The 24,443-nt window shown below is 43.2% G+C and overlaps 2 protein-coding genes across 4 annotated transcripts in view; both read right to left on the minus strand.

Annotated features, from left to right (window-relative positions):
• The window catches only part of LOC139460661 (NADPH oxidase 5-like), a 32,353-nt gene extending 30,497 nt beyond the window's left edge, over positions 1–1,856 (minus strand). The window contains exon 1 of the mRNA XM_071242133.1: positions 1,539–1,856. Within this exon, the coding sequence (XP_071098234.1) occupies positions 1,539–1,780 (242 nt within the window). The 5' untranslated portion in view covers positions 1,781–1,856. The remainder of the gene's footprint in view (positions 1–1,538) is intronic.
• Positions 1,857–11,533: 9,677 nt separating this feature from the next.
• LOC139461153 (NADPH oxidase 5-like) overlaps positions 11,534–24,443 on the minus strand; it is a 44,976-nt gene continuing 32,066 nt past the window's right edge. For all 3 annotated transcript variants that reach the window (XM_071242713.1, XM_071242715.1, XM_071242714.1), the window contains exons 4-14: positions 23,257–23,467; positions 22,197–22,588; positions 21,704–21,879; positions 20,487–20,678; positions 19,666–19,798; positions 18,434–18,556; positions 17,243–17,346; positions 17,044–17,100; positions 15,258–15,467; positions 14,126–14,392; positions 11,534–13,405 (exon numbers count right to left, since the gene is read on the minus strand). In XM_071242713.1, coding sequence (XP_071098814.1) covers positions 13,274–13,405; positions 14,126–14,392; positions 15,258–15,467; positions 17,044–17,100; positions 17,243–17,346; positions 18,434–18,556; positions 19,666–19,798; positions 20,487–20,678; positions 21,704–21,879; positions 22,197–22,588; positions 23,257–23,467 — 1,997 coding nt within the window. In that variant the 3' untranslated portion in view covers positions 11,534–13,273. The remainder of the gene's footprint in view (positions 13,406–14,125; positions 14,393–15,257; positions 15,468–17,043; positions 17,101–17,242; positions 17,347–18,433; positions 18,557–19,665; positions 19,799–20,486; positions 20,679–21,703; positions 21,880–22,196; positions 22,589–23,256; positions 23,468–24,443) is intronic.

Raw genomic sequence — 24,443 nt, forward strand, 5'->3', positions numbered from 1 at the left:
ACGCGAATTATATCGTCAAAGTCACATTTTTATTTCATGTTAGTGGCAATTACTGATACTGTGTATGGACTTATGTTTTTGCTGTATGTGATAGGCAAACTATTTCAAAATTTACTGTAATTGTTTTGTTACGAAAGATTATCAGCGGACTACCCCTGTCTGTGACATCACATCCAGTGACCTTTGCACTTATTGAAATAGTGCTGTCAGAATTCACGATCTTTATTTTCGTTTTTCTCTCGTCATATTAATCGGAATATGACGAATAAAACATTCTTCGATGGAGAAGATCATCAACTTTCGCCAAGTTATATTTATAAAGGCAATGTAAACTTTGTTGATATTAAATTAGCAATAAGTTATGCGGAGGTCGGGCGATGCGCGCCATGTTTGATTTTAGGACATCTGCTAGCATCATGACACGGGTTGTTTATTTTTGTATATCGTAAATATTCAACCAAACGCTTGAAATTAGGATTAGTGAATATTTATAAGTCATTAATTGTTTCCTGCAAATTTTATAACATGACACTTTAGATTAACCTGAATATTCGTATTTCTGCAACCGACATGATGACCTCGAAAATTAAGTTATTTTTCTGTTTAACGTTTAGATAATAAATTTACTGAAATGGTTCATAATTTACCATCGCGCTGTTATATGCCGATAAAAAAAAACCGAATTGTTACTCAATTAAAATTAACATATCGGAGATATGATTATTGAAATCAATTTGCACAAATGTTACAATATTAAAAGGTTCCTAGCATGAAATGCAAACCACCTTCACTAACGCAATTCAGGTAAGTTCAAGAAAATTTACAAATTTTGTGTTCGCTTTGGTCTTAACCTTGGAATGATTGAAAACATCGGGATATTTTTACATAGTATTGTGTAGTTTTCTATCAGGATTAAATGTACAAAATCTGTGTTCAATTGGCCCTTGTTGAATGAGGCACCGACTGTTTGAAATCACCCACCCTCTTTAGAGCGCCTTATGCTAAAATTAATCCAGCAGGCAGGGGTAAGAAGTGTGAAAATAATTCAGCAGGCTAAAGGTTAAGCAAATTGGTCATGACATTATGTGTTATAACAATACTGTCATCTAATGTTTGGCAACATGTTGTACCACGTCTGGGGTATTGCTGGTCCTCCTGACACTTTCTGGAAACACTTCTGCTAGTCATGCAAATGAATTGAAAACATGAGCAAAACACAGGAATATTGTCGCCCAAACACAACGCTGCACCAGTCCACACACACACACACACACGCACGCACACACACACACACACACACACACACACACACACACACACACACACACACACACACACACACACAAGCACACACGCACGCACGCACGCACGCACACATGCACACACACACACACACAAACACACACACACGCACGCACGCACGCACGCACGCACGCACACACACACACATACAGACTTGCATGCACCTCGCTATAAAAGTGCAACCACATTTTACCTCACCTCACAAATTGTATTGTCGCTTTAATCAAGATTCATACCTTAAGTGCTGAAACATAGCTTGGCGCTCCTTCCCATTCGCACTTTTCTCCTTCTCTATCTCCGTCTCCTTCTTCCTTCCATGTGGAGCACCTTCCTGCATCTCAGTGTTGACAGGGACGTCTGTGGACAGCTCAGTTTTGACAGGGACGTCTTCGGACATCTCAGTGAGTTGCTGTGACTGAGCATTGGCTTCAGAAACAACTTCCCAATTCTTGCCCGACGCACCCAAAGTCTTGTCCATCTCGAGAGATTTTAGCGGCACATGTGACAGAGGTTTCCCCCAAACCCCTTATATACTGTTGAAGTATCCACACACCCGTCTCACACAAGTGTGCGCCAGTCATCTGTGACCTGTCGGGAGCAGTTACTGAATAATCATTGTTATTCAAGGTTGTCATTCATCCCAAAATATATCTACCCCGATATTCGATAGACCCGCTATGATATGGAGTTGTTATTGTGGCGTTGCTATTGAGATGATGCTTCTGTGTGGATGATATTGTGGCGTTGCTATTGAGATGATGCTTCTGTGTGGGTGATACTGTGGCGTTGCTATTGTGATGTCTCTTCTGTGTGGATGATACTGTGGCGTTGTTATTGTGATGTTGCTACTGTGTGGATGATACTGTGGCGTTGCTATTGTGATGTTGCTACTGTGTTGGTGATACTGTGTCGTTGCTATTGTGATGTTGCTACTGTGTGTGTGATACTGTGGCGTTGCTATTGTGATGTTGCTACTGTGTTGGTGATACTGTGTCGTTGCTATTGTGATGTTTCTACTGTGTGGATGATACTGTGGCGTTGCTATTGTGATGTTGCTTCTGTGTGGATGATACTGTGGCTCTGCTATTGTGATGTTGCTACTGTGTTGGTGATACTGTGGCGTTGCTATTGTGATGTCGCTCCTGTGTAGGTGATACTGTGGCGTTGCTATTGTGATGTTGCTACTGTGTGGGTGATACTGTGGCGTTGCTACTGTGTGGATGATACTGTGGCGTTGTTATTGTGATGTTGCAACTGTGTGGATGATACTGAGGCGTTGCTATTATGATGTTGCTACTGCGTGGGTGATACTGTGGCGTTGCTACTGTGATGTTGCTTCTGTGTGGATGATACTGTGGCGTTGTTATTGTGATGTTGCTACTGTGTGGGTGATAGTGTGGCGTTGCTATTGTGATGTTGCTACTGTGTGGATGATACTGTGGCGTTGCTATTCTGATGTTGCTTCTGCGTGGATGATACTGTGGCGTTGCTATTGTGATGTTGCAACTGTGTGGATGATAGTGTGGCGTTGCTATTGTGATGTTGCAACTGTGTGGATGATAGTGTGGCGTTCCTATTGTGATGTTGCTACTGTGTGGATGATACTGTGGCGTTGCTATTGTGATGTTGCAACTGTGTGGATGATAGTGTGGCGTTCCTATTGTGATGTTGCTACTGCGTGGGTGATACTGTGGCGTTGCTATTCTGATGTTGCTTCTGCGTGGATGATACTGTGGCGTTGCTATTGTGATGTTGCAACTGTGTGGATGATAGTGTGGCGTTCCTATTGTGATGTTGCTACTGTGTGGGTGATACTGTGGCGTTGTTATTGTGATGTTGGTTCTGTGTGGGTGATATTGTGGCGTTGTTATTGTGATGTTGGTTCTGTGTGGGTGATACTGTGGCGTTGCTATTGTGATGTTGCTACTGTGTGGTTGATACTGTGGCGTTGATATTGTAATGTTACAACTGTGTGGATGTTACTGTGGCGTTGCTAATTGTGATGTTGCTACTGTGTGGGTGATACTGTGGCGTTGCTATTGTGATGTTGCAACTGTGTGGATGATACTGTGGCGTTGTTACTGTGATGTCGGCTAATGTATGTGTAGGTTGTCTGGGCCCCTGTATGTGTAGGTTGTCTGGCCTCATGTATGTGTAGGTTGCTGGCCTCATGTATGTGTAGATTGTCTGGCCTCCTTTATGTGTAGATAGTCTGGCCTCCTTTATGTGTAGATTATCTGGACCCCTATGTGTGTAGGTTGTCTGGCCTCCTGTATGTGTAGATAGTCTGGCCTCCTTTATGTGTAGATTATCTGGACCCCTATATGTGTAGGTTGTCTGGCCTCCTGTATGTGTAGATTGTCTGGCCTCCTGTATGTGTAGATTGTCTGGCCTCCTGTATGTGTAGATTGTCTTGCCTCCTGTATGTGTAGATTGTCTGTCCTCCTGTATGTGTAGATTGTCTGGCCTCCTGTATGTGTAGGTTGTCTGGACCCCTATATGTGTAGATTGTCTGGCCTCCTGTATGTGTAGAATATCTGGCCTCCTGTATGTGTAGATTGTCTGGCCTTATGTATGTGTGGAATGTCTGGCCTCCTGTATGTGTAGGTTGTCTGGCCTCCTGTATGTGTAGATAGTCTGGCCTCCTGTATGTGTAGAATGTCTGGCCTCCTGTATGTGTAGATTGTCTGGCCTCCTGTATGTGTAGAATGTCTGGCCTCCTGTATGTGTAGGTTGTCTGGCCTCCTGTATGTGTAGATTGTCTGGCCTCCTGTATGTGTAGATTGTCTGGCCTCCTGTATGTGTAGATTGTCTTGCCTCCTGTATGTGTAGATTGTCTGTCCTCCTGTATGTGTAGATTGTCTGGCCTCATGTATGTGTAGGTTGTCTGGACCCCTATATGTGTAGATTGTCTGGCCTCCTGTATGTGTAGAATGTCTGGCCTCCTGTATGTGTAGGTTGTCTGGCCTCCTGTATGTGTAGAATGTCTGGCCTCCTGTATGTGTAGAATGTCTGGCCTCCTGTATGTGTAGGTTGTCTGGCCTCATGTATTTGTAGAATGTCTGGCCTCCTGTATGTGTAGATTGTCTGGCCTCATGTATTTGTAGAAAGTCTGGCCTCCTGTATGTGTAGGTTGTCTGGCCTCCTGTATGTGTGGATTGTCTGGCCTTCTGTATGTTTGGATTGTCTGGCCTCCTGTATGTGTGGATTGTCTGGCCTCCTGTATGTGTGGATTGTCTGGACCCCTATATGTGTAGATAGTCTGGCCTCATGTATGTGTGGATTGTCTGGCATCCTGTATGTGTAGATTGTCTGGCCTCATGTATGTGTAGAATGCCTGGCCTCCTGTATGTGTAGATAGTCTTGTCTCCTGTATGCGTAGGTTGTCTGGCCTCCTGTATGTGTAGATTGTCTGGCCTCCTGTATGTGTAGATTGTCTGGCCTCCTGTATGTGTAGAATGTCTGGCCTCCTGTATGTGTAGAATGTCTGGCCTCCTGTATGTGTAGGTTGTCTGGCCTCCTGTATGTGTAGAATGTCTGGCCTCCTGTATGTGTAGAATGTCTGGCCTCCTGTATGTGTAGGTTGTCTGGCCTCCTGTATGTGTAGAATGTCTGGCCTCCTGTATGTGTAGATTGTCTGGCCTCCTATATGTGTAGGTTGTCTGGCCTCCTGTATGTGTAGATTGTTTGGCCTCATGTATTTGTAGATAGTCTGGCCTCCTGTATGTGTAGTTTGTCTGGCCTCATGTATTTGTAGAATGTCTGGCCTCCTGTATGTGTAGAATGTCTGGCCTCCTGTATGTGTAGAATGTCTGGCCTCCTGTATGTGTAGGTTGTCTGGCCTCATGTATTTGTAGAATGTCTGGCCTCCTGTATGTGTAGATTGTCTGGCCTCATGTATTTGTAGAATGTCTGGCCTCCTGTATGTGTAGGTTGTCTGGCCTCCTGTATGTGTGGATTGTCTGGCCTTCTGTATGTTTGGATTGTCTGGCCTCCTGTATGTGTGGATTGTCTGGCCTCCTGTATGTGTGGATTGTCTGGACCCCTATATGTGTAGATAGTCTGGCCTCATGTATGTGTGGATTGTCTGGCATCCTGTATGTGTAGATTGTCTGGCCTCATGTATGTGTAGAATGCCTGGCCTCCTGTATGTGTAGGTTGTCTGGCCTCCTCTATGTGTAGATTGTCTGGCCTCCTGTATGTGTAGAATGTCTGGCCTCCTGTATGTGTAGAATGTCTGGCCTCCTTTATGTGTAGATTGTCTGGCCTCCTGTATGTGTAGATAGTCTGGCCTCCTGTATGTGTAGAATGTCTGGCCTCCTTTATGGGTAGATTGTCTGGCCTCCTGTATGTGTAGGTTGTCTGGACCCCTATATGTGTAGATAGTCTGGCCTCCTGAATGTGTAGATTGTCTGTCCTCCTGTATGTGTAGGTTGTCTGGCCTCCTGTATGTGTGGATTGTCTGGCCTTCTGTATGTTTGGATTGTCTGGCCTCCTGTATGTGTGGATTGTCTGGCCTCCTGTATGTGTAGAATGTCTGGCCTCCTGTATGTGTAGAATGTCTGGCCTCCTGTATGTGTAGAATGTCTGGCCTCCTGTATGTGTAGGTTGTCTGGCCTCATGTATGTGTGGATTGTCTGGCCTCCTGTATGTGTGGATTGTCTGGCCTCATGTATGTGTAGATTGTCTGGCCTCCTGTATGTGTGGATTGTCTGGCCTCCTGTATGTGTAGATTGTCTGACCTCCTGTATGTGTAGATTGTCTGGCCATGGTTAAACTCCATATAGCTTTGTGGAGAGTTCCCAGCTGCAGAGTGAAGAGGTGCTGTGTCATCTTCAAGGTCAACAGCGATGTAATTTGAGTTTGCCTATGAGCCTGAACGTCCGTCAGCAACTCTGAAATACCCGGATATAAACTGATGCACAACCTGATACACTGAGAATGCATGCACTACACTCGTGCACGATACCATCCATTGTTACGAAAAGAGTGAACTTTCCATGGTGTCTGACAAGCGAAAGATCATGAAGTTGAATGTGTATTTAAAGTACATAAATAAAAAAAATCTCATTGTCGAAATTTCTATGCAGTAATAAAATGTTCCTGCTATTGTTTGTTCAGGCAGTACAGTAGCACTTTATTTCCGAAAAAAACATCCGCTGCACTTTTCAAGATCTTTATTTACGAATGCTTTCAACAAATGTTAATTTAAGTGCATAGTTTTTAGTACGCGGGGCAACTGTAAGAAAACCTAAAAACTCAATCAGTGCTGCTCTTTAAATTTCGGAAGTTCTGTTCACCAGTTTCCTTGAATTGATATCCTGTCAATCCACTTCTGGAAAAGTCCATGTTAACTGTACGATCGAATAGTGAAGAAATGAAATCAACAGACTCGAGCCTGATTGCCTATTGTGTGACTGGCAGCTTCCAACAAAGGCCAAGGTCATCAAAACAAGGGTGATCTACACACAGCGTTTTGCGCTACAGAGCAAAAGCGAATAGTAGCGTTCATATTTGGGATGTTTCGGGCCATAAATCAGAGGTCAATCATCCTTTCAGGTATATGTATGTATCGTAACTGTCCACTTTGAGTGATCTGACACACAGTCGTGTACGTTTATTCGTGAACAAACACTGCCACAAAGCATATGTCTCAAAACAGACACTGATGGTACGCCCGGAGCATCTAACGCAAGTTTAGATGCCTGTCCAAATACACTGATGGAGGCGAATAAGGGAGCCATGAAAAATATAGAGAAATAGTGAGTGAGTGAGTGAGTGAGTGAGTGAGTGAGTGAGTGAGTGAGTGTGAGTGTGAGTGTGAGTGAGTGAGTGAGTGAGTGGGTGGGTGGGTGGGTGGGTGAGTGAGTGTGTGGGTGGGTGAGTGGGTGGGTGAGTGAATTGGAGGAGTGAGTTGGGGGAGTGAGTGAGTTAGGTGTGACGCCGCTTTTAACAGTATTATATCACGGCGTGTCAGCTTAATGTAGGAGGAAAGCCCGAAGTGATGCAGGTCTCAGACGTTTACCACTTTGGTGAAAATCACGAGCGTGGGTATGGTGCTGACAAACCTAGAAACATAATCGGGGCGAACCGGGATTCGATCCAACAATCATAGGTTTCTGGCGTGCCCAAGGGACGCAACTTTGCACAGCGAATTGCGTAGCCTTAGACGACTGGGCCACCCGTGCCCCCTATAGAGAAATAAGCTATCCTACATTTGAAAATAGCGCGCATACGAATTCAACACATCAGAATCAGAAGCAAATGTTGAGTTGTGTTTGTGTGGATATTGCCAACGCGTATTTTGTAGCCAAGGCTGGGAAGCCATGATAACATATCATTTTACTGTTACTAAAACTAAGTGTTCTCTTATTCATTTTCATATAAGTTTAAATGACTTCAATTCGGCACTCTCATGGGGACCACGATCTGTCTGTGGTCGTACCGGGTAAATGGATATACCTCGATTATTTTATGTCTGTCGTAGACCTCAGTGGAACTAATATAGAATGCAAAGCGAATTTGATGCTTGTGGTGATCGTTGGTTGGTTTAATAAAAAAAAAGTGTTAAGCTTGTAAAAATATCTTTATTGTTTGTGAGTGAAACTTAGCGAGGTCACTGTGATCCAATCTTAACGAACAAGATGAGGTCAACCCTGTACGCCTCTTCACTCCGTGGGTAAGATCCGGGTTGATAATAGGTTTAAAGTAACCCAGCTTGCCGTAAAGGGCGACTGTGCTTGTCGTAGGAGGCGACCCACGGGAACTGCTGTTCAGGCTCGCTGACTTGGTTGATGCATGTCATCGTATCCCATTTGCGTAGATCGATGCTCATGATATCAATCACTGGATTGTCTGGTCCAGATTCGATTATTTACAGACCTGCAACATATAGCTGGGATATTGCTGAGTGAGACGTTAAACAACAAACAAACAAACAAAAACCGTAGGTAACACACTGATCATGTACAGCTGAGGCTCAGTTCAGGGGCGGTCGGGTAGCCTAGTGGTTAAAGCGTTAGCTCGTCACGCCGAAGACCCGGGTTCGATTCCCGACATGGGTACAATGTGTGAAGCCCATTTATGGTGTCCCCCGCCGTGATATTGCTAAAAGCGGCGTAAAACCAAACTCACTCACTCACTCACTCAGTTCAGCCTTCCACGCATGGGGGAAAAACCGACAAAGGGGATCGGGGGGTCATATTCTGGGGGTGATTTGACTTGGTTTTGAATGTATAATCTTTGCTGATCACGACATTGGTTTGTCTGGACAGTGATTATCGGGAATACTGCTGAGACCCATCCAATTACTCTCCGCACACTTGTACTCCCAGTGAATTGTGAACATTGCGCTGTAACTGCAATTGCGTTAATTTTTTCATATGAATGTTTTCGAAAAACCTAAGATATCAAATAGTAGGTCGCCTTTAACGAATCTCAATGTTACAAAGCGTGACGTGCTGGTGTTCCATTGCTCAGTGTGCGCCGCTTTGAAAATTAAGTACACATTACATTCTTCATCCGCTTTTAAAATGTTTCACGAACAGTTTTGAAATAGGAGAAGCCGCCCTTCCATGACTAGCCTTACAAATTTCATCAAAATAAAACCGCAGGTATTCAGTGGATAAATATGTCAGTATGTTCTGCAGGTCTTTTACGTGTAGTGGGTGAGTGAGTGAGTATGGTTTTACGCCGCTCTTAGCAAAATTCCAGCAATACGGCGGGGGACACCAGAAATGGGCTTCACACATTGTACCCATGTCGGGAATCGAACCCAGGTCTTCGGCGAGCGAACGCTTTAGCCACTAGGCTACCCGACCGCCCCCTTTTACGTGTAGACTAAGTTGGGAGATACACAAGACTGCATATATACAGGTATGAGGTCGTGTTTATACGGTTGAGTAGATTGGGATGTAGTTGCACCTGTTATGTTTGTTTGTTTGTTTGTTTGTTTGTTTGTTTGTTTGTTTGTTTAACGCCGCACTAAGTAATATTCCAGCTATATGACGGCTGTCTAGAAAAAATCGAGTCTGGACCAGACAATCCGGTTATTGACATCATGAGCATCAATCCACGCAATTGGGATCGATGACATGCATCAACTACGTTAGCCGCCCTTTAAGACAAGCATAGTCGCCTTGCCTGTTATGTACCCGAAGGGGCGATATAAGGTTAACTTCCTAACAGATGAAAAGAGTATTATAAACAAAGGGTTATGACTGATTGGGGCCTTTGATGAGTTGATGGTGTATAGGGGGTATGTTGTAGCCATGGTCACGGTTCATTGGAGTCTTTTGATGTTGATCAACTCAACTGTATAAACACTGCCTGATACCTGTACATTAGCTTGTCAACCATACTCTGTACATCACTTGATAACGGTGTTAGAACCTACACCGAAACGTCGCTCCGAATTGTAATAAAGGAGTTGTTCATCTATACAGCTTATCCTTACTTAGTACTAGAACTTCTGAATGCCTCTCAAAGAAGTCATACATCCAGCGTTGATTGGTGTACCTGTTATCGACCACCTGTGTTTTGTCAAGATGCGGGTACTGTGGGTTAGGAAGTCTTGTGAGGTGAGGTGAAATTGGGTTTAACGTCGTGTCCAAGATTATATATAGCGAGGTGCATGCACGTGCGTGTGTGTGTGTGTGTGTGTGTGTGTGTGTGGCTGCTTGTACTAGTCCGGACTGATGCCGATTTAAAGTGCTATCTCACTGAGATACCATGCCGCAGTTCCACATGAATACACAACTCAGACACAGTATACTGACTCCGAGCCGACCAGTCCTTGTTTTAACACCTTAATGCCGAGCGCCAGACAGGGTACCATCTTTTAACGTCTTTTGGTATGACGCGGCCGGGGATCGAACCCCGGACCTTCCGCTTTCCAGGCGGACCCTCTACCACTACACCACGGAGGCGGTCTTAGGAAGTCTTGTTTAGCTCTGCGTTTAGCAATGCTCACACCCGCAAACTAGCTTCAAACATCGACCCGTGAAGGTAATCAAAGCCTAGTTTTCGGCGTGACTAGAGAACCTTTAACCACTACGTTACTCCACTGCCCCGTATTCGGTTACGGGGCGGTGGGGTAGCCTTGTGGTTTAAGCGTTCGCTCGTCACGCCGGTGACCGGTTCGATTCCCACATGGGTACAATGTATGAAGCCAATTTCTGGTGTCCCCCGCCGTGATATTGCTGGAATATTGCTACAAGCGGCGTAAAACCATACTCACTCACTCACTCATATTCGGTTTAAGGTGATACAGGTGCCGTATCGGCGTATAATACCCGTCACCCGCTCTCTCCTTCAAGAATACCAGATTAACGAAAAACAAACAAAAACTAGTGTTACTTTCATTAACTTTATTAACAACGTGATACAAAATGATTGTGCTTCGGTTGTTGTTGGTTAGAAGAAAAACAGAAAATGTGTAAAACATTTGAATAAGTAACATTTGCAGTAAGACAACACATGCTGCACACAATCAGAAACATGTGGGTTAGCCATGGCAAGTGAGTGATTATGGTTTTACGCCGCGTTCGGCAATATTCCAGCAACATGGGCCTCAAACATTGTACCCACCTGGGAATTGAACCGGGCTTTTGGCCTGACGAGCCAACGCTTTATCCACAGCGCTATCCCACCGCCTGTCAGGCAAGTGTTCACAGAGCATCACACCAGGGCAGCTGGACGCAAGACACAGCTGACGCGTCATTTTCCAATCGACTATATTTTTCATCTTCCCGAGGCAAGGGAGTTAAACTGACTTTATCATCCAAAACTGGCTCCCACAGGCGATATCGCTTGGATTAGATATTAGATATCGCTGCAATGAAATTACATCACAATGCTTTGCAGACCATTGTGACGTCACTGGTTACCATGACGTCACAATCAAATGACATCACTAATGGCTCTGCTACTGAAGCTGTTAGCAGTACTTTTTACACTGAAGACACTGCTAATTACTGCCTACAAATTGCAAAAGTTGGAAGAATGATGTTGGATGATAAATAAAATCTCACCCTCGTGTCTTTTGATATCAAATATATCAACACTCGTTGATAAAAACTCTCTTTATAAAAGTCCAGTTTCCACCCTTGCCGAACTAGGAAAGACGTCCGGAGTTCATGCACAGTCCTATCAAAATCGCGAAACGAACTAGAAATCCGGTTCGTAAACAACATGGATTTCAACGTGCACATTTTGGTCGACTGCAGTATTTGAAAAGCATTTGTACCGTCAACTGGGCGTCGAAAGATATTTTGCAAATATTTTCATGTATTTATTCAAGGCGCTCAAGTGATCTGATGCACTTCGCGGGGTAAGACCCGTTTTATTACAATATAGATCTTCATTATCGATCAGATCGTCTTGACTGGTTGCCGCAATTTTGTTTGAAGCAAATGCAAGTAATATGAGTGATGAAATCTGATTGGTCAATAGGAGGGACATATCTCGGTATAACCACTGGTGGCGCAACGATCGAGCCTGGACATTCGAGTGTAGTTGGCAAGTTAATTTTATTGTCAGTTAACTCCCTTACTTCGCGAATATAGTATTTTGGGGATCTAATCATTTTATATACGCAAGACACTCTCGGCCGGCAAAATATTCAATTACTTGTTATTGATTGGGGTGATAGCACTTTTTTTTTCAACGCGACGTTTCGGAACTGATGTCTATAGCTTTCTCACGCAAGTGATCAACATTTAGGCAGGACATGGTGATATAAACTGCCAGGCAAAATGTCTGATAGTGGTTAAAATGAAACAAACAAGAAATGACTATTCGATGGTAATATATGCTCATCGACAAAAGAAACGCGAATACCATACATGTTGGTTAATATATGAAGACTTACTTATATTCAAGAGACATTAGATTCATTCGATGCACAAACGAACATACTAGTATGTTGTGTTAACCGACGCTCATGATCAGATAACATGTGACGTCATAGATCCATAACTCAAGATGCACCATTTGCGTGTAAAGTTTGGAAATCACGTGCAGCATATTGTGGTATAAATAGAGACACTCTTCGGTAACACTTGACTGATTGTTAGTTTTTTCATTAAATGATACCCATTGGAAACATCTCTTATTAACGTACATACTTCTCTATATGTTTCTGTGGTTCGCGTTTCTTTTGGCGGTGAGTATATATGATACAGATATCATAGGCAATATTGGACCTTACGTTTAAAGTTTCGGCGACGGTTTTCAGCCAAGTAACCTTTTGATAAAGTTTATTTATTGCTGGTTATATCCAATTTTCAAGGGTTTACTTTCCTTTGCCAGGCAGTGTAGGTCAAATTGCAGAGAATAAAAAAAAGTTACAGTCGTTGTTACAGTGCTGACAACAAGTGATTCAAGTTGATAGCGTGTGGTAGTCTGATGGGAACAAGTTATTAATAACACAAGTAAGAGTAGCTCTTCAGCAACCCAGTTGAAAATATCAAGTAAGGGATATTTTGTCGAAGACATGAACTGATCTGGCACTTAGTCAACACTTAAAGAACACTTTCACAAGATTCTAATTTTTAAATATTTTTATATTAGAAACTTTTAAAGATGAAACTGGTTTTTTTCAGAATTATGCTGATTGGTATCTTAGATATGTTATCTTAAAAATCAATAAATCTTCATTTTTCGGCACAAAATTAAAACATTTCGAACATGGTAGGAGTCATGTTGATGCAGATTCATTTCATATCCAAGTCGTAACTGAACAGAAATATTTTTACACAAAATTATCCAGCCACAGATTACTTTTAAAATTACTGTTGCAGGAATAAGTAATGGTTAAATATTCGTAATCAAATTGAACAGTTATTTCACTTTTCAAATCTAAAACAATCACAAAAATTAAACTAAATACTTATTTTGACCCTCGGTTTATACTGAAAAGATATCACGTGATGTCATGTCGTTTCTCCTATAGCTGCTTTGGAATGTCCATTTAGAAATTCTCCTTTGAAAAGCCAAACCCAAAAGATTCACACTGTTGTTTGATAGTTTTAGCCAGGGTGGGGTTTCCACAGAAGAAGACGTTAACGTGTCCCTTCTTCTCCGCAGCAATCGTTCTGAACAGCTGAAAAATAACAATGCCACAGATTATAAATGGCATACGTAAGGAGACAACTACCAATTTGACTATGTGACAACGAATAAGAAAGAATAAACGTCATCAATAGACTAACATGAAGCTTGTTTGTTTGTTTTTTAACGTCACACGCAGCAATATTCCAGCTTTATGCCGGCGGTCTGTAAATAATCCAATCCAGTGATCGACATCATGAGCATCGGTCTACGCTATTGGAATACGATGACATGCATCAACAAGTCAGCGAGTCTGACCACCCGATCCCGTTAGTCGCCTCACGATCCATGACGTCAGTCTTCAAGAGACCCACGGGAGTTAAAGGAACTCTCAAGTCATTGAATGTCAGGAGCTTAAAAGTTGATGAGTACATTGTACATTGTATATCCTGCTAGAGTGAAGGGTGAATGCCACATAACATACGTGCACTGGGTCTGTCGAGAAGCTATCAATTTCTATCTCTCGTCCATGTTTAAATATATAATGAGCACCATTTAATACAGAAGAAGACAAACAAGCACAAATTTAAGTATCTATATTTGTCTCGTTTGTTTGTTGTTATGGCTAGGGTACAGCGGCAGAAGCACCCCCCCTAAACGTCTAAGTATGTTAATTTCAAACATGTCTTTCAGAAAACATACTGCATATGAAGTTATTACACTTTAGTTTGTCTCCATCGATGTATAAATATTTAATTTCACGTCTCACTACCTTTCTGAAGTCAGGTCTCCCTGGCTGTGTCCGTGTTTTCAGCCCCGTCAACAGGTCTTTGTCTTGTTTCTTATGGATGAGGTCAAGGGCCATCTGTAAGCCGATTCCTTTCAGGTCCGTCTTGTTAAGTGCTGCAGTCATATACATGTGCATCTCGATCATGTTGCCCAGCCCGCCTTCCATAGTCTGTTCCATTTCTAACTGAGTGAGAAGGCTGACGAACCACTCGAAGGACTTCTGGTCACGGTTGATCCAGATGAAGTCGACCTTGTAACGACACCAATGGAAGAAATATATTCGCCATATGCTTCAGTGTTAAAGACTGAGTTTCTAAAGTTGGGAAAATGATATTTTCATAGTAGTGAATATAACATGTGATATTTCACTGCAGTGAACAAAACACTTTGACAGGAATATTTTCTGTAAAAAGTTACCTCCCTTATTTATCTCCGCTTAATCAGTAAGTTTCTTCTGCTAGAAATCAGAAGATATTTCGGTTTACTTTAGTTCCACATTGAGTGAGTGAGTGAGTGAATGAGTGAGTGAGTGAGTGAGTGAGTGAGTGAGTGAGTTGGGTTTAACGGCGCTTTTAACAGTATTCCAGTTATGTAACGGCGTGCCAGCTTAATGTCGGAGGAAAACCCGAATTGATGCAGGTCTCAGACGTTTACCATTTCGGTGAGACCCACGAGCACGGGTATGGTGCTGACAAACCTAGAAACCTAATCTGGGTGAACCGGGATTCGAACCCACAGTCATAGGCTTCTGGCGTGCCAGGGGGACGCAACTCTGCACAGCGAATCGACTGGACGACTGTGCAAGCCGTGCCCCCAGTTTTACATTGAAGTGGTAAAATCATAACAGTTGGTATCGGTTCGTAACTTTAATAGCTTTTTTCAAATGTTTCATTTAAAATGGGACGGGGTGGTAAAATTTCCCTGCAATTGAGGTGGGGAGAATTTATGTTTCAATGCTTTACATATGTATAAAAAACAATTTCAATTTTTGGAAGACAACTACATAAAACGGATTTAATAAAATGGATATTCCATGTGTCTCGTTAAATATCATCATCATCATAGTAATAATAAAAATAATAATGATCTAAATCTGTCCATTCCCAATCTCTGACCTTTTTTAGGTTCATGACGTGTGGCGGTACTTCATCATACCAGGAGTGGGTACAGCTGGGGCAGCATCTCTTGTAGGCCTTGAACCTGTACATGATGCTCTGTAGGATGGAGGCGTAGGGAGTCACGCCGATACCGGAGCCAATAAGAACAGCGTGCTCGGTTTCAAATATTGCCCTAGACGAGGTTCCGTAGGGTCCGTCGATGAAACACTGCAAGAGAAGCATTTGTAACAAATGTCATACAAGAAACTACGGTTCTAACGAACTCAAAGGGGCCACTAATTTTAGCTCGTTATAACCGTAGTTCGTTATAAGCATATATAGTATATGTACAGCAAATGGTCGGGACCAAAAAAAATGAGTTCGTTTTATCTGTCAGTTCGTTATGAGCGTTTTCGTTATAAACGTAGTTTTCTGTATTTTGGATGACACATTCTTTGTAAAGTACAGATTCCCGTCCGTTACTCAAGATCACACTGCCAGAGTGAGGCATCTAATCACTTTACTGAGGCGGAGTTATCTCAAATATAACATTTGTTGCATTTAACCACTCTCTAAATGGCATCGTGTGTTCAAAGAGAACAAATGGCATTCAAACTCGTCAGACTGTTTCACCTGGGGTCTCTTTGACATTAAAGTTGGATTGGGTTTAAACGCCGCTTTTAACATAAATGCAGTTATACCGAGTGCCAGCTTAATGTGTGAGGAAAGCTAGTTTTTGAGGTCTCAGACGTTTACTACTTCGGTGAAACCCTCGAGCACGGGTATGGCGCTGACATAAACATAATCTTGGCGAACCGGGATTCGAACCCACAATCATAGGTTGTTGGCGTGCCCAAGGGACGCAACTCTGCCCAGCAAATCGCGGCGCCTTAGACGACTGGCCACCTGTGCCCCCGTCACTACAACACTTTCCGTGATATGATTGTCTTATATTGGGTATCTGTGATAGGTATGGAAACACTCTCCGTGATCTAACAGGAGTATCTTGGGTAACTGTTATAGGTATGAAAACACTCTCCGTGATCTGACCGGATTATCCTGGGTAACTGTGATAGGTACGGAAACACTCTCCGTGATCTGACTGGATTATCTTGGGTATCTGTGATAGGTACGGAAACACTCTCCGTGATCTGACCGGAGTATCTTGGGTAACTGTGATAGGTACGGAAACATTCCGTGATCTGACCGGAGTATCTTGGGTAACTGTGATAGGTACGGAAACATTCCGTGATCTGACCGGAGTATCTTGGGTAACTGTGATAGGTATGGAAACACTGTCCGTGATCTGACCGGAGTATCTTGGGTAACTGTTATAGGTATGGAAACACTGTCCGTGATCTGACCGGAGTATCTTGGGTAACTGTTATAGATATGGAAACACTCTCCGTGATCTGACCGGAGTATCTTGGGTAACTGTGATAGGTATGGAAACACTGTCCGTGATCTGACCGGAGTATCTTGGGTAACTGTTATAGGTATTGAAACACTCTCCGTGATCTGACCGGAGTATCTTGGGTAACTGTGATAGGTACGGAAACATTCCGTGATCTGACCGGAGTATCTTGGGTAACTGTGATAGGTATGGAAACACTGTCCGTGATCTGACCGGAGTATCTTGGGTAACTGTTATAGGTATGGAAACACTCTCCGTGATCTGACCGGAGTATCTTGGGTAACTGTGATAGGTACGGAAACACTCTCCGTGATCTGACCGGAGTATCTTGGGTAACTGTGATAGGTATGGAATCACTCTCTGTGATCTGACCTTTAGGAAACCACTTACCCGCACATGTACCTTCTTCTGCTTCTTCCCGACGTGTAAATAGGTCGCCCGTCTCGACTGGAACAGAGAACGAAATGACATCAGCAACTGCGTTAGACATGGTCCTGGTGTACCCTTCATCACACATTGAAGTTAATGTGCTTGAACTGATTTGGAATCACAATTTTCCAAAACATTGGCAATAACAACCCCAACTTACCTTGAAGCAGTGCTTGGGGATGTCAACCTTGCCAGAGTCTGAAGCATTAGTTTCAGCTCTTCCTTCCTTTTTATAGCTCAATAGATGAACTGGATCGCGGAAGCCTGCAAACATTGCACCATCTCATACAGTAAACTAGTTTGTTATTAGCAGGAACAATGACGTCCGATCACATTACAATCAGATCTTTTTGCCGATACGATACCTCTCTGTGTGACAGGTGCCACGGTTGGCCCAGTTGTATAAGGCGCTACAATTTGCTGTGCAGAGTTACATGCCTTGGACAAGCCATAAGCCTTTGATTGTGGGTTTAAATCCCTGTTCATTCTGTTATTAGGTGTGCCAGCACTAGAGTCGTGTTCGTTTCACCAAAAAGGTAAAAACATCTAAGACCTGCATCACTGTCCTTCCATATTAAGCCGCAATATAACATGAATACTGTTCAAAGTGGCGTTAAAACTCATTCCCCTCCTCTGCTCCGAAGATCTCATAACCCTCGCAACAGATACACTTTCCAATAATCGACACCAGAAAGAGACCGGATATATGTATTCTGTGTCAGTTTCCTTTTCATCAAATCGAATTTTCCAAAGGTAAGGAACAAAGCCGAATTGTATGGGAGCAGGCTCAAGAGCCCACCATCTTTAGTTTAGATTGGGCGGTGAACATTCACGCAGGGGTCACCGTGCGCAGCCTTCTATTTTGGGGGTATCTTCATGCAAAGAGCTATCGTATCAGGAAAAAAAATCTGAATTTAATGAGATTGTCTAACGTTGATCAAAAGTTGGTATTACTGTTCTTCCTATATCTGGATTGAACAGAGTTCTCTTGAGAATACACAGAGCAGCAGTTGGTGACTTCTGCGAAACAACTGAGTGTATAGGGTCTGTCAGACTCGGTTGACCCTGGATATCAGTCAATGGACTGTGTAGCTCCGACTCGAATATGTAATTGTGAAATAGGTGGATTGTTGCTGTACATGTGTATCTGGATGGTCGGGTAGCCAAGTGGTTAAAGCGTTCGCTCGTCACGCCGAGGATCCGGGTTCGATTCCCTAAATTGGTACAATGTGTGAAGCCATTTCTGGTGTCCCCGCCGTGATATTGCTGGAATATTGCTAAAAGCGGCGTAAAACCATACTCAGTCACTCACATGTGTATTTCAAGCGACAAAGAACAACAGAACCCCTACCAGCGTTAACGTGTCCTTTGGACTCCTCTATTTCTGCGTCTCTTTCTTCCTCAAAGGAACTGAAGTACTCGTACAGCCTGTTGGTCCAATGTCCGGCCGATCGCACGTGTACCCATAACCTGTCTGTATTGAAAACGTAGGTGTAAAATAACACAGGAGTATCTTGACGGGGGGAATATAGCGCAGGGCAAACGTAATATGCACCTTCTACCTTGTGTTTGTTTGTTGTTCAACGCCAATCTCTGCAATATTCAACCTGTAGGACGGCGGTCTGTATGTAATCGACCCTGTCCACCCGATCGCCACTTACGACATGGGTTGCTGAAGACCAATTCTCACCCGGGTTTTCACCGGGGACCACCTTGTGACCGCGAGAACTAATATAAACATTTGATGTGTTTCATCATTGCAAGACGGTTATGGCACCAAATGTCGTGCATCGTTTATGGGACCAGTTTCTCGAAGCAGTATCAGGTTGTTGACTGTAACTGTGAAAACACATCCCAGTTTAGGCTACCTTAAGGCCAGCAATGCAGCTGTCATACTGTTAACAGCGAGCCAATAACTCGATATGACGAAACACAGGGAGAGAATTAACATTTGTGTTGTACTCCAACCCACGTTCCTCACTGGAGACACTGCTTCATGTATAGAAGGACCCAATTTCAAATTCGAGGGCGCTGCTTCATGGAGAGACCTACCTTCAGGTTCGGGGACACTGCTTCATGGGGAGACCTACCGCCAAGTTCGGGTGCGCTGCTTCCTGTGGAGACCTACCGCCAAGTTCGGTGACACTACTTCCTGGTGAGACCTACCATCTTGTTTGGGGGCACTACTTCAAGGAGTGACCTAGCATCTAGTTCGGGACCACTACTTCATGAGGTGCCCTACCGTCTAGTTTTAGGGGCACTTCTTCATAAGGAGATCTACCGTCAAATTCGGGGGCACTACTCCATGGGGTGACCTACCGTCTAGTTCGGGCCAATACTTCATGAGGAGACCTACCGCCAAGGTCGGGGGCACCACTTCATGGGGTGACCTACCCTCTAGTTTGTGGGCACTTCTTCATAAGGAGACCTACCGTCAAATTCGGGGGCACTACTTCATGGAGAGACCTACATTTTAGTTCGGGCCTTTACTTCATGGGGAGACCTACCATCCAGTTCGTGGGCACTACTTCATAAGGAGACCTACCGTCTAGTTCGGGGGCACTACTTCATAAGGAGACCTACCGTCTAGTTCGGGTGCGCTGCTGATGGTGAAGGGATGCCACTCATATTTAGCGATGTCTGGGATCTGTAGGAAGAGGTAGTCCCCGGGTCGGAACTTCATACTGGCAGGTTTTGTTATAACAAGATGGGTCACCTGTAACATGGGAACATGACCAAGAGTCAGAATTGCATACCTTTTAATAAAGTCAAATGTATTGAATACTACAATGATGAACGATTTGTTTTCATTTTGAGAAAAGCAAACCACATGTTGCATTGTCGCATTGTCGCAATGTCATGCTTTGGCCAATTTTGACTCTCTTTGCTCCTTTTTGGAACGGCGACAATGCGACAACGCGACATGTGGTTTGCTTTTGCAAAATGAAAACAAATCGTTCATGGTTGCTGTAGAAATTAGTTCATATATCGTTATTGTCTGTGTCGGTTTTCATAAACCAAACTTTTTTTTCACAGCAAGAAACAAACACTTAAAATATATAAAAAAAAAACCTCACTCAGCGCGGCAATGCGACAAATGGCCAAAATGTCACATTGTCGCATTGTCGCAATGTTGCGCTTTGGCTAATATTGACACCCTTTGCTTGTTTTTGGGAGGGCGACAACGCGACAATGTCCTTTGTAGTATTCCATACAAATGGCATTAGCACCTGATTTTTTTTTTACACGAATATAGTAACGTTTTGATAGGACAATCTTAATTTTTAAATATAACTCTTTGGACACTAATGATGACAAACCATCTGAAACCCTTTATATTTTATTATCAGATGTTCACATTCTTTTAATCTAAAAATAAGGACCATGCAGGTCTAAAATCTTACCTGAGATGGAAGAAGGTTGATTTCTGTTATGAAGGTGTTACCGTAAGTCATTCTTCCGATAAGTTTAGACCTCGACAATTTTTCCACTATAAATACAACGCCAGGAACCAGGAACCACTTCCAGAAATGGCGCCCGTGAAGAATTAATAAGATCCAGAAGACCACGTACAACATGTGGGTCCAGTAGAACACCTGAACATAGAGGATGGATCATGCAAGTGTTGCCAACTCCTGAACAGAGAGGATGCATCATGTAAGTGTTGCCAACTCCTGAACAGAGAGGATGGATCATGTAAGTGTTGCCAACTCCTGAACAGAGAGGATGGATCATGTAAGTGTTGCCCACTCCTGAACAGAGAGGATGCATCATGTAAGTGTTGCCAACTCCTGAACAGAGAGGATGGATCATGTAAGCGTTGCCAACTCCTGAACAGAGAGGATGCATCATGTAAGTGTTGCCAACTCCTGAACAGAGAGGATGGATCATGCAAGTGTTGCCAACTCCTGAACAGAGAGGATGGATCATGTAAGTGTTGCCAACTCCTGAACAGAGAGGACGGATCATGTACGTGTTGCCAACGCCTAAACAGAAAGGATGGATCATGTAAGTGTTGCCAACTCCTAAACAGAAAGGATGCATCATGTAAGTGTTGCCAACTCCTAAACAGAAAGGATGCATCATGTAAGTGTTGCCAACTCCTGAACAGAGAGGTTACCGTCTGTTTAATGATTGTGGTGTTTCAACTTCAGCCTTGAATTATTTATGACAAAGTAGATCCCACTGATCTTGTAGCTGTTAGTCGTTACCTACCACATATAATAATCTGTACCATATTCACATTATTCATTCTCGACAAAGGTCTTACACCGAAACGTTGCTATCACAGCACATTCAAGAAGCTTCTGTCCAAAAAGTGTGCCTACTGTTAATTTGTTATCCATCACATTTTAACAAATGCCCACATTATTTATGTCAAAGAAAGACGTCAATAGCATATTCTAGATAATATTACACCCCGTGTCCTCAGGAATACACGCCTTTTCGTTCTTTCTTCAGTCTGTGGTGAGGGTACATTGTTCACGAATACATGCTTTTGACGTATTTCTTTGACTTAAATAATTTGGTAGATGGGCATTTCTTATAAATTGACGGATAACCTCTGAGTAGCATTGTCCTGGAAAATATCATTGAAAATGTTCACCAGTTATCACGTTACCTGAAAATAACCACTCCTCCTGACGAAGGGCATGGAGCAGATGAACATGATGACGAAGACGACGACGAGCAGAACACCAGACAGAGGAGCGAAGCCGGCCACCCAGCCAATGTCCGCTTCTGTGGTGAAGATGAAGGCAGGCACTGTCAGGTTGAACTGACTCTCGGCTACCAAGACTGCAACACACATAAATACAGACACTGTCAGCTTGAACTAAGTCTCCAGTACAATGGCTGTCTTTGAAGTCAGAGACACACTCAAACACAAGGGCATCAATCACAAGGACATGACAAAGCATTACCTCTTTCCAAATCATCCTGTCAAATAGAAAATCGACTGTCTTTCAGTCCTTTCAAAAAATGTCATTGCATGGGTCTATTTTGTTTGTTTCAAAACACCAAATGGATCGTTAATATAAAATTAACTATTTTTCTGAGTTATGTATTTTATCTAAATGTCGAGAGAATTATGTAGTGTTGTTTTATCAACTTACTTGCATTTCCAATATGCATGGCAGTATGAAGAACGGTAAACAGCATTATCAAGATGCCGGTCAACTTGTGGAATAAAATGTTCTGGTCCAGCGGAAGAAGGTGACCAACAGGCGTCGCACGCAGCCAGGTGATACACTTCCGCAGCATGAGAACAACTATGAAGGTGCAGTCGAAGTTGAGACAGAGGCCGCATCCTCTGGCTACTATGATGCACCAGTTGGATGTCCGATAGTTCCAGCAGCCCACAGCAAACAGGATGCAGTTGAGGAGCATCAAAAAGGCAAGGAAGGCTATCTTCCGGAGGTTGTTGAAGATGTATGACTTCGAGAAATAGTGGTCATACCACGAACTTTTCTTTTTCGCTGGTGGGGGTAGTAACCATTGTTCGACACTGTAGAGGAAATAGCTAGTAGAACTGCGATCTTCAAGAATTATTATATTGATGTCAGTACGTTTGAAATAGCGTGCATACATAGTCAACACATGTCTGAATCAAATGTTGAGATGTCTTTCAAACCCGCATTTGGAAGACAAGGTTGGGAACCCATGATAGCTATCATTTTACTGTGTCTAAAACCAAGTGTCCCTTATTTATTTCCATCACTATCTAATGCATACAGTCCTGTCATATTGTGGAGCTAGGGTTCCAGGACAATATGACAATATGACAATATATATATGTTTTCACATGCATCAGACATTCAACAATGTATTTATATATTTATTGTGAAGCAATCCCGACCATTTTATCACAGAAGAGACGTTGGGGTAAGGTTAAATTGTGAATTTGTGAATATAGGTCTTTCTTTCAACACCAAGCTGACATGCCCTGAGTCATTCACGCACTTACTTACATGGCAAACAAATGCTAAGGATGTGTGCAAATGTTGGATTCGAACTCGGGTCTATCTGATGAAGGAATTGATTTTCAATTTCGACCAATGGGCCATTCTCCATCTTCATCATGTGTGATGTTTAATGTGCATGTATTAATAGTAGTATAACAGACAAATGTGTGATCATTCGTGACAAGAGCTCCTACGTGTGACACCCTCTCACCTGAGACACAGGTTTTCCTTCACTCCAGGATTCTTATCCATAACAGATTCAAGTTCTTCAAACGAAATTTCTCCACTGTTGTCTTCATCTGCGTCCTCAAATAATGCCTGAGTCAGCATGTCCAGTTCCTCCTCTCCCAGTTTCACCGAGCTCTCCACCATACACGACCGCAACGCCGTCCGTAACTCCTCGATGTCGATATAACCATCACCTAGAAGGAAGAACAGTGTATACAGCATGTCTATATAACCATCACCTCGAAGGAAGAACAGTCTATACTCCATGTCGATATAACCATCACCTAGAAGGAAGAACAGTGTATACAGCATGTCTATATAACCATCACCTGGAAGGAAGAACAGTCTATACTCCATGTCGATATAACCGTCACCTAGAGGGAAGAACAGTGTACGTTGATATAACCGTCACCTAGAAGGAAGAACAGTGTACGTTAATATAACCGTCACCTAGAAGGAAGAACAGTGTACGTTAATATAACCGTCACCTAGAAGGAAGAACAGTGTACGTTAATATAACCGTCACCTAGAAGGAAGAACAGTGTACGTTAATATAACCGTCACCTAACTACCCCACGGGACGTAAACCAGTGTACACATCATTTTGATATCACCTGGAGGGGAGGGGAGGGGGTTGATCGTTGCTGGAGTGTTTATTAAGGAATGGTTGGTCACATGTTTGGTTTGTTGGCAAATATTCTCATGGAAGGATTGAATTGATACATGACATGAAAGATTAAAAACATCAAATATAACAGTGACTATGGCGCTGATTGTTTGGATGTGCTTGCTATTGTGATTTGAAACCTCTTGTTGACCTATCATATTCGATATTCATGTGAATGGAAGTGTTCCCCGCTGCCACTACCACTACCACTACCATCCCCACTACCAATACCACTGCCACTGCCACTACCATCACCACTACCAATACCACTGCCACTACCACTACCATCACCACTACCAATATCACTGCCACTGCCACTAACACTACCATCACCACTGCCAATACCACTGTCACTACCAATACCAATACCACCACGACCACTGTCAATACCAATACCACCACAACCACTGTCACTACAAATACCAATGCCACCACAACCACTGTCACTACCAATACCAATACCACCACGACCACTTTCACTACCAATACCAATACCACCACGA

This window comes from Haliotis cracherodii, unplaced genomic scaffold, assembly GCF_022045235.1.
Source record: "Haliotis cracherodii isolate W230 unplaced genomic scaffold, xgHalCrac1.p SCAF_14, whole genome shotgun sequence".
Classification (NCBI taxonomy): Eukaryota; Metazoa; Mollusca; class Gastropoda; order Lepetellida; family Haliotidae; genus Haliotis; species Haliotis cracherodii.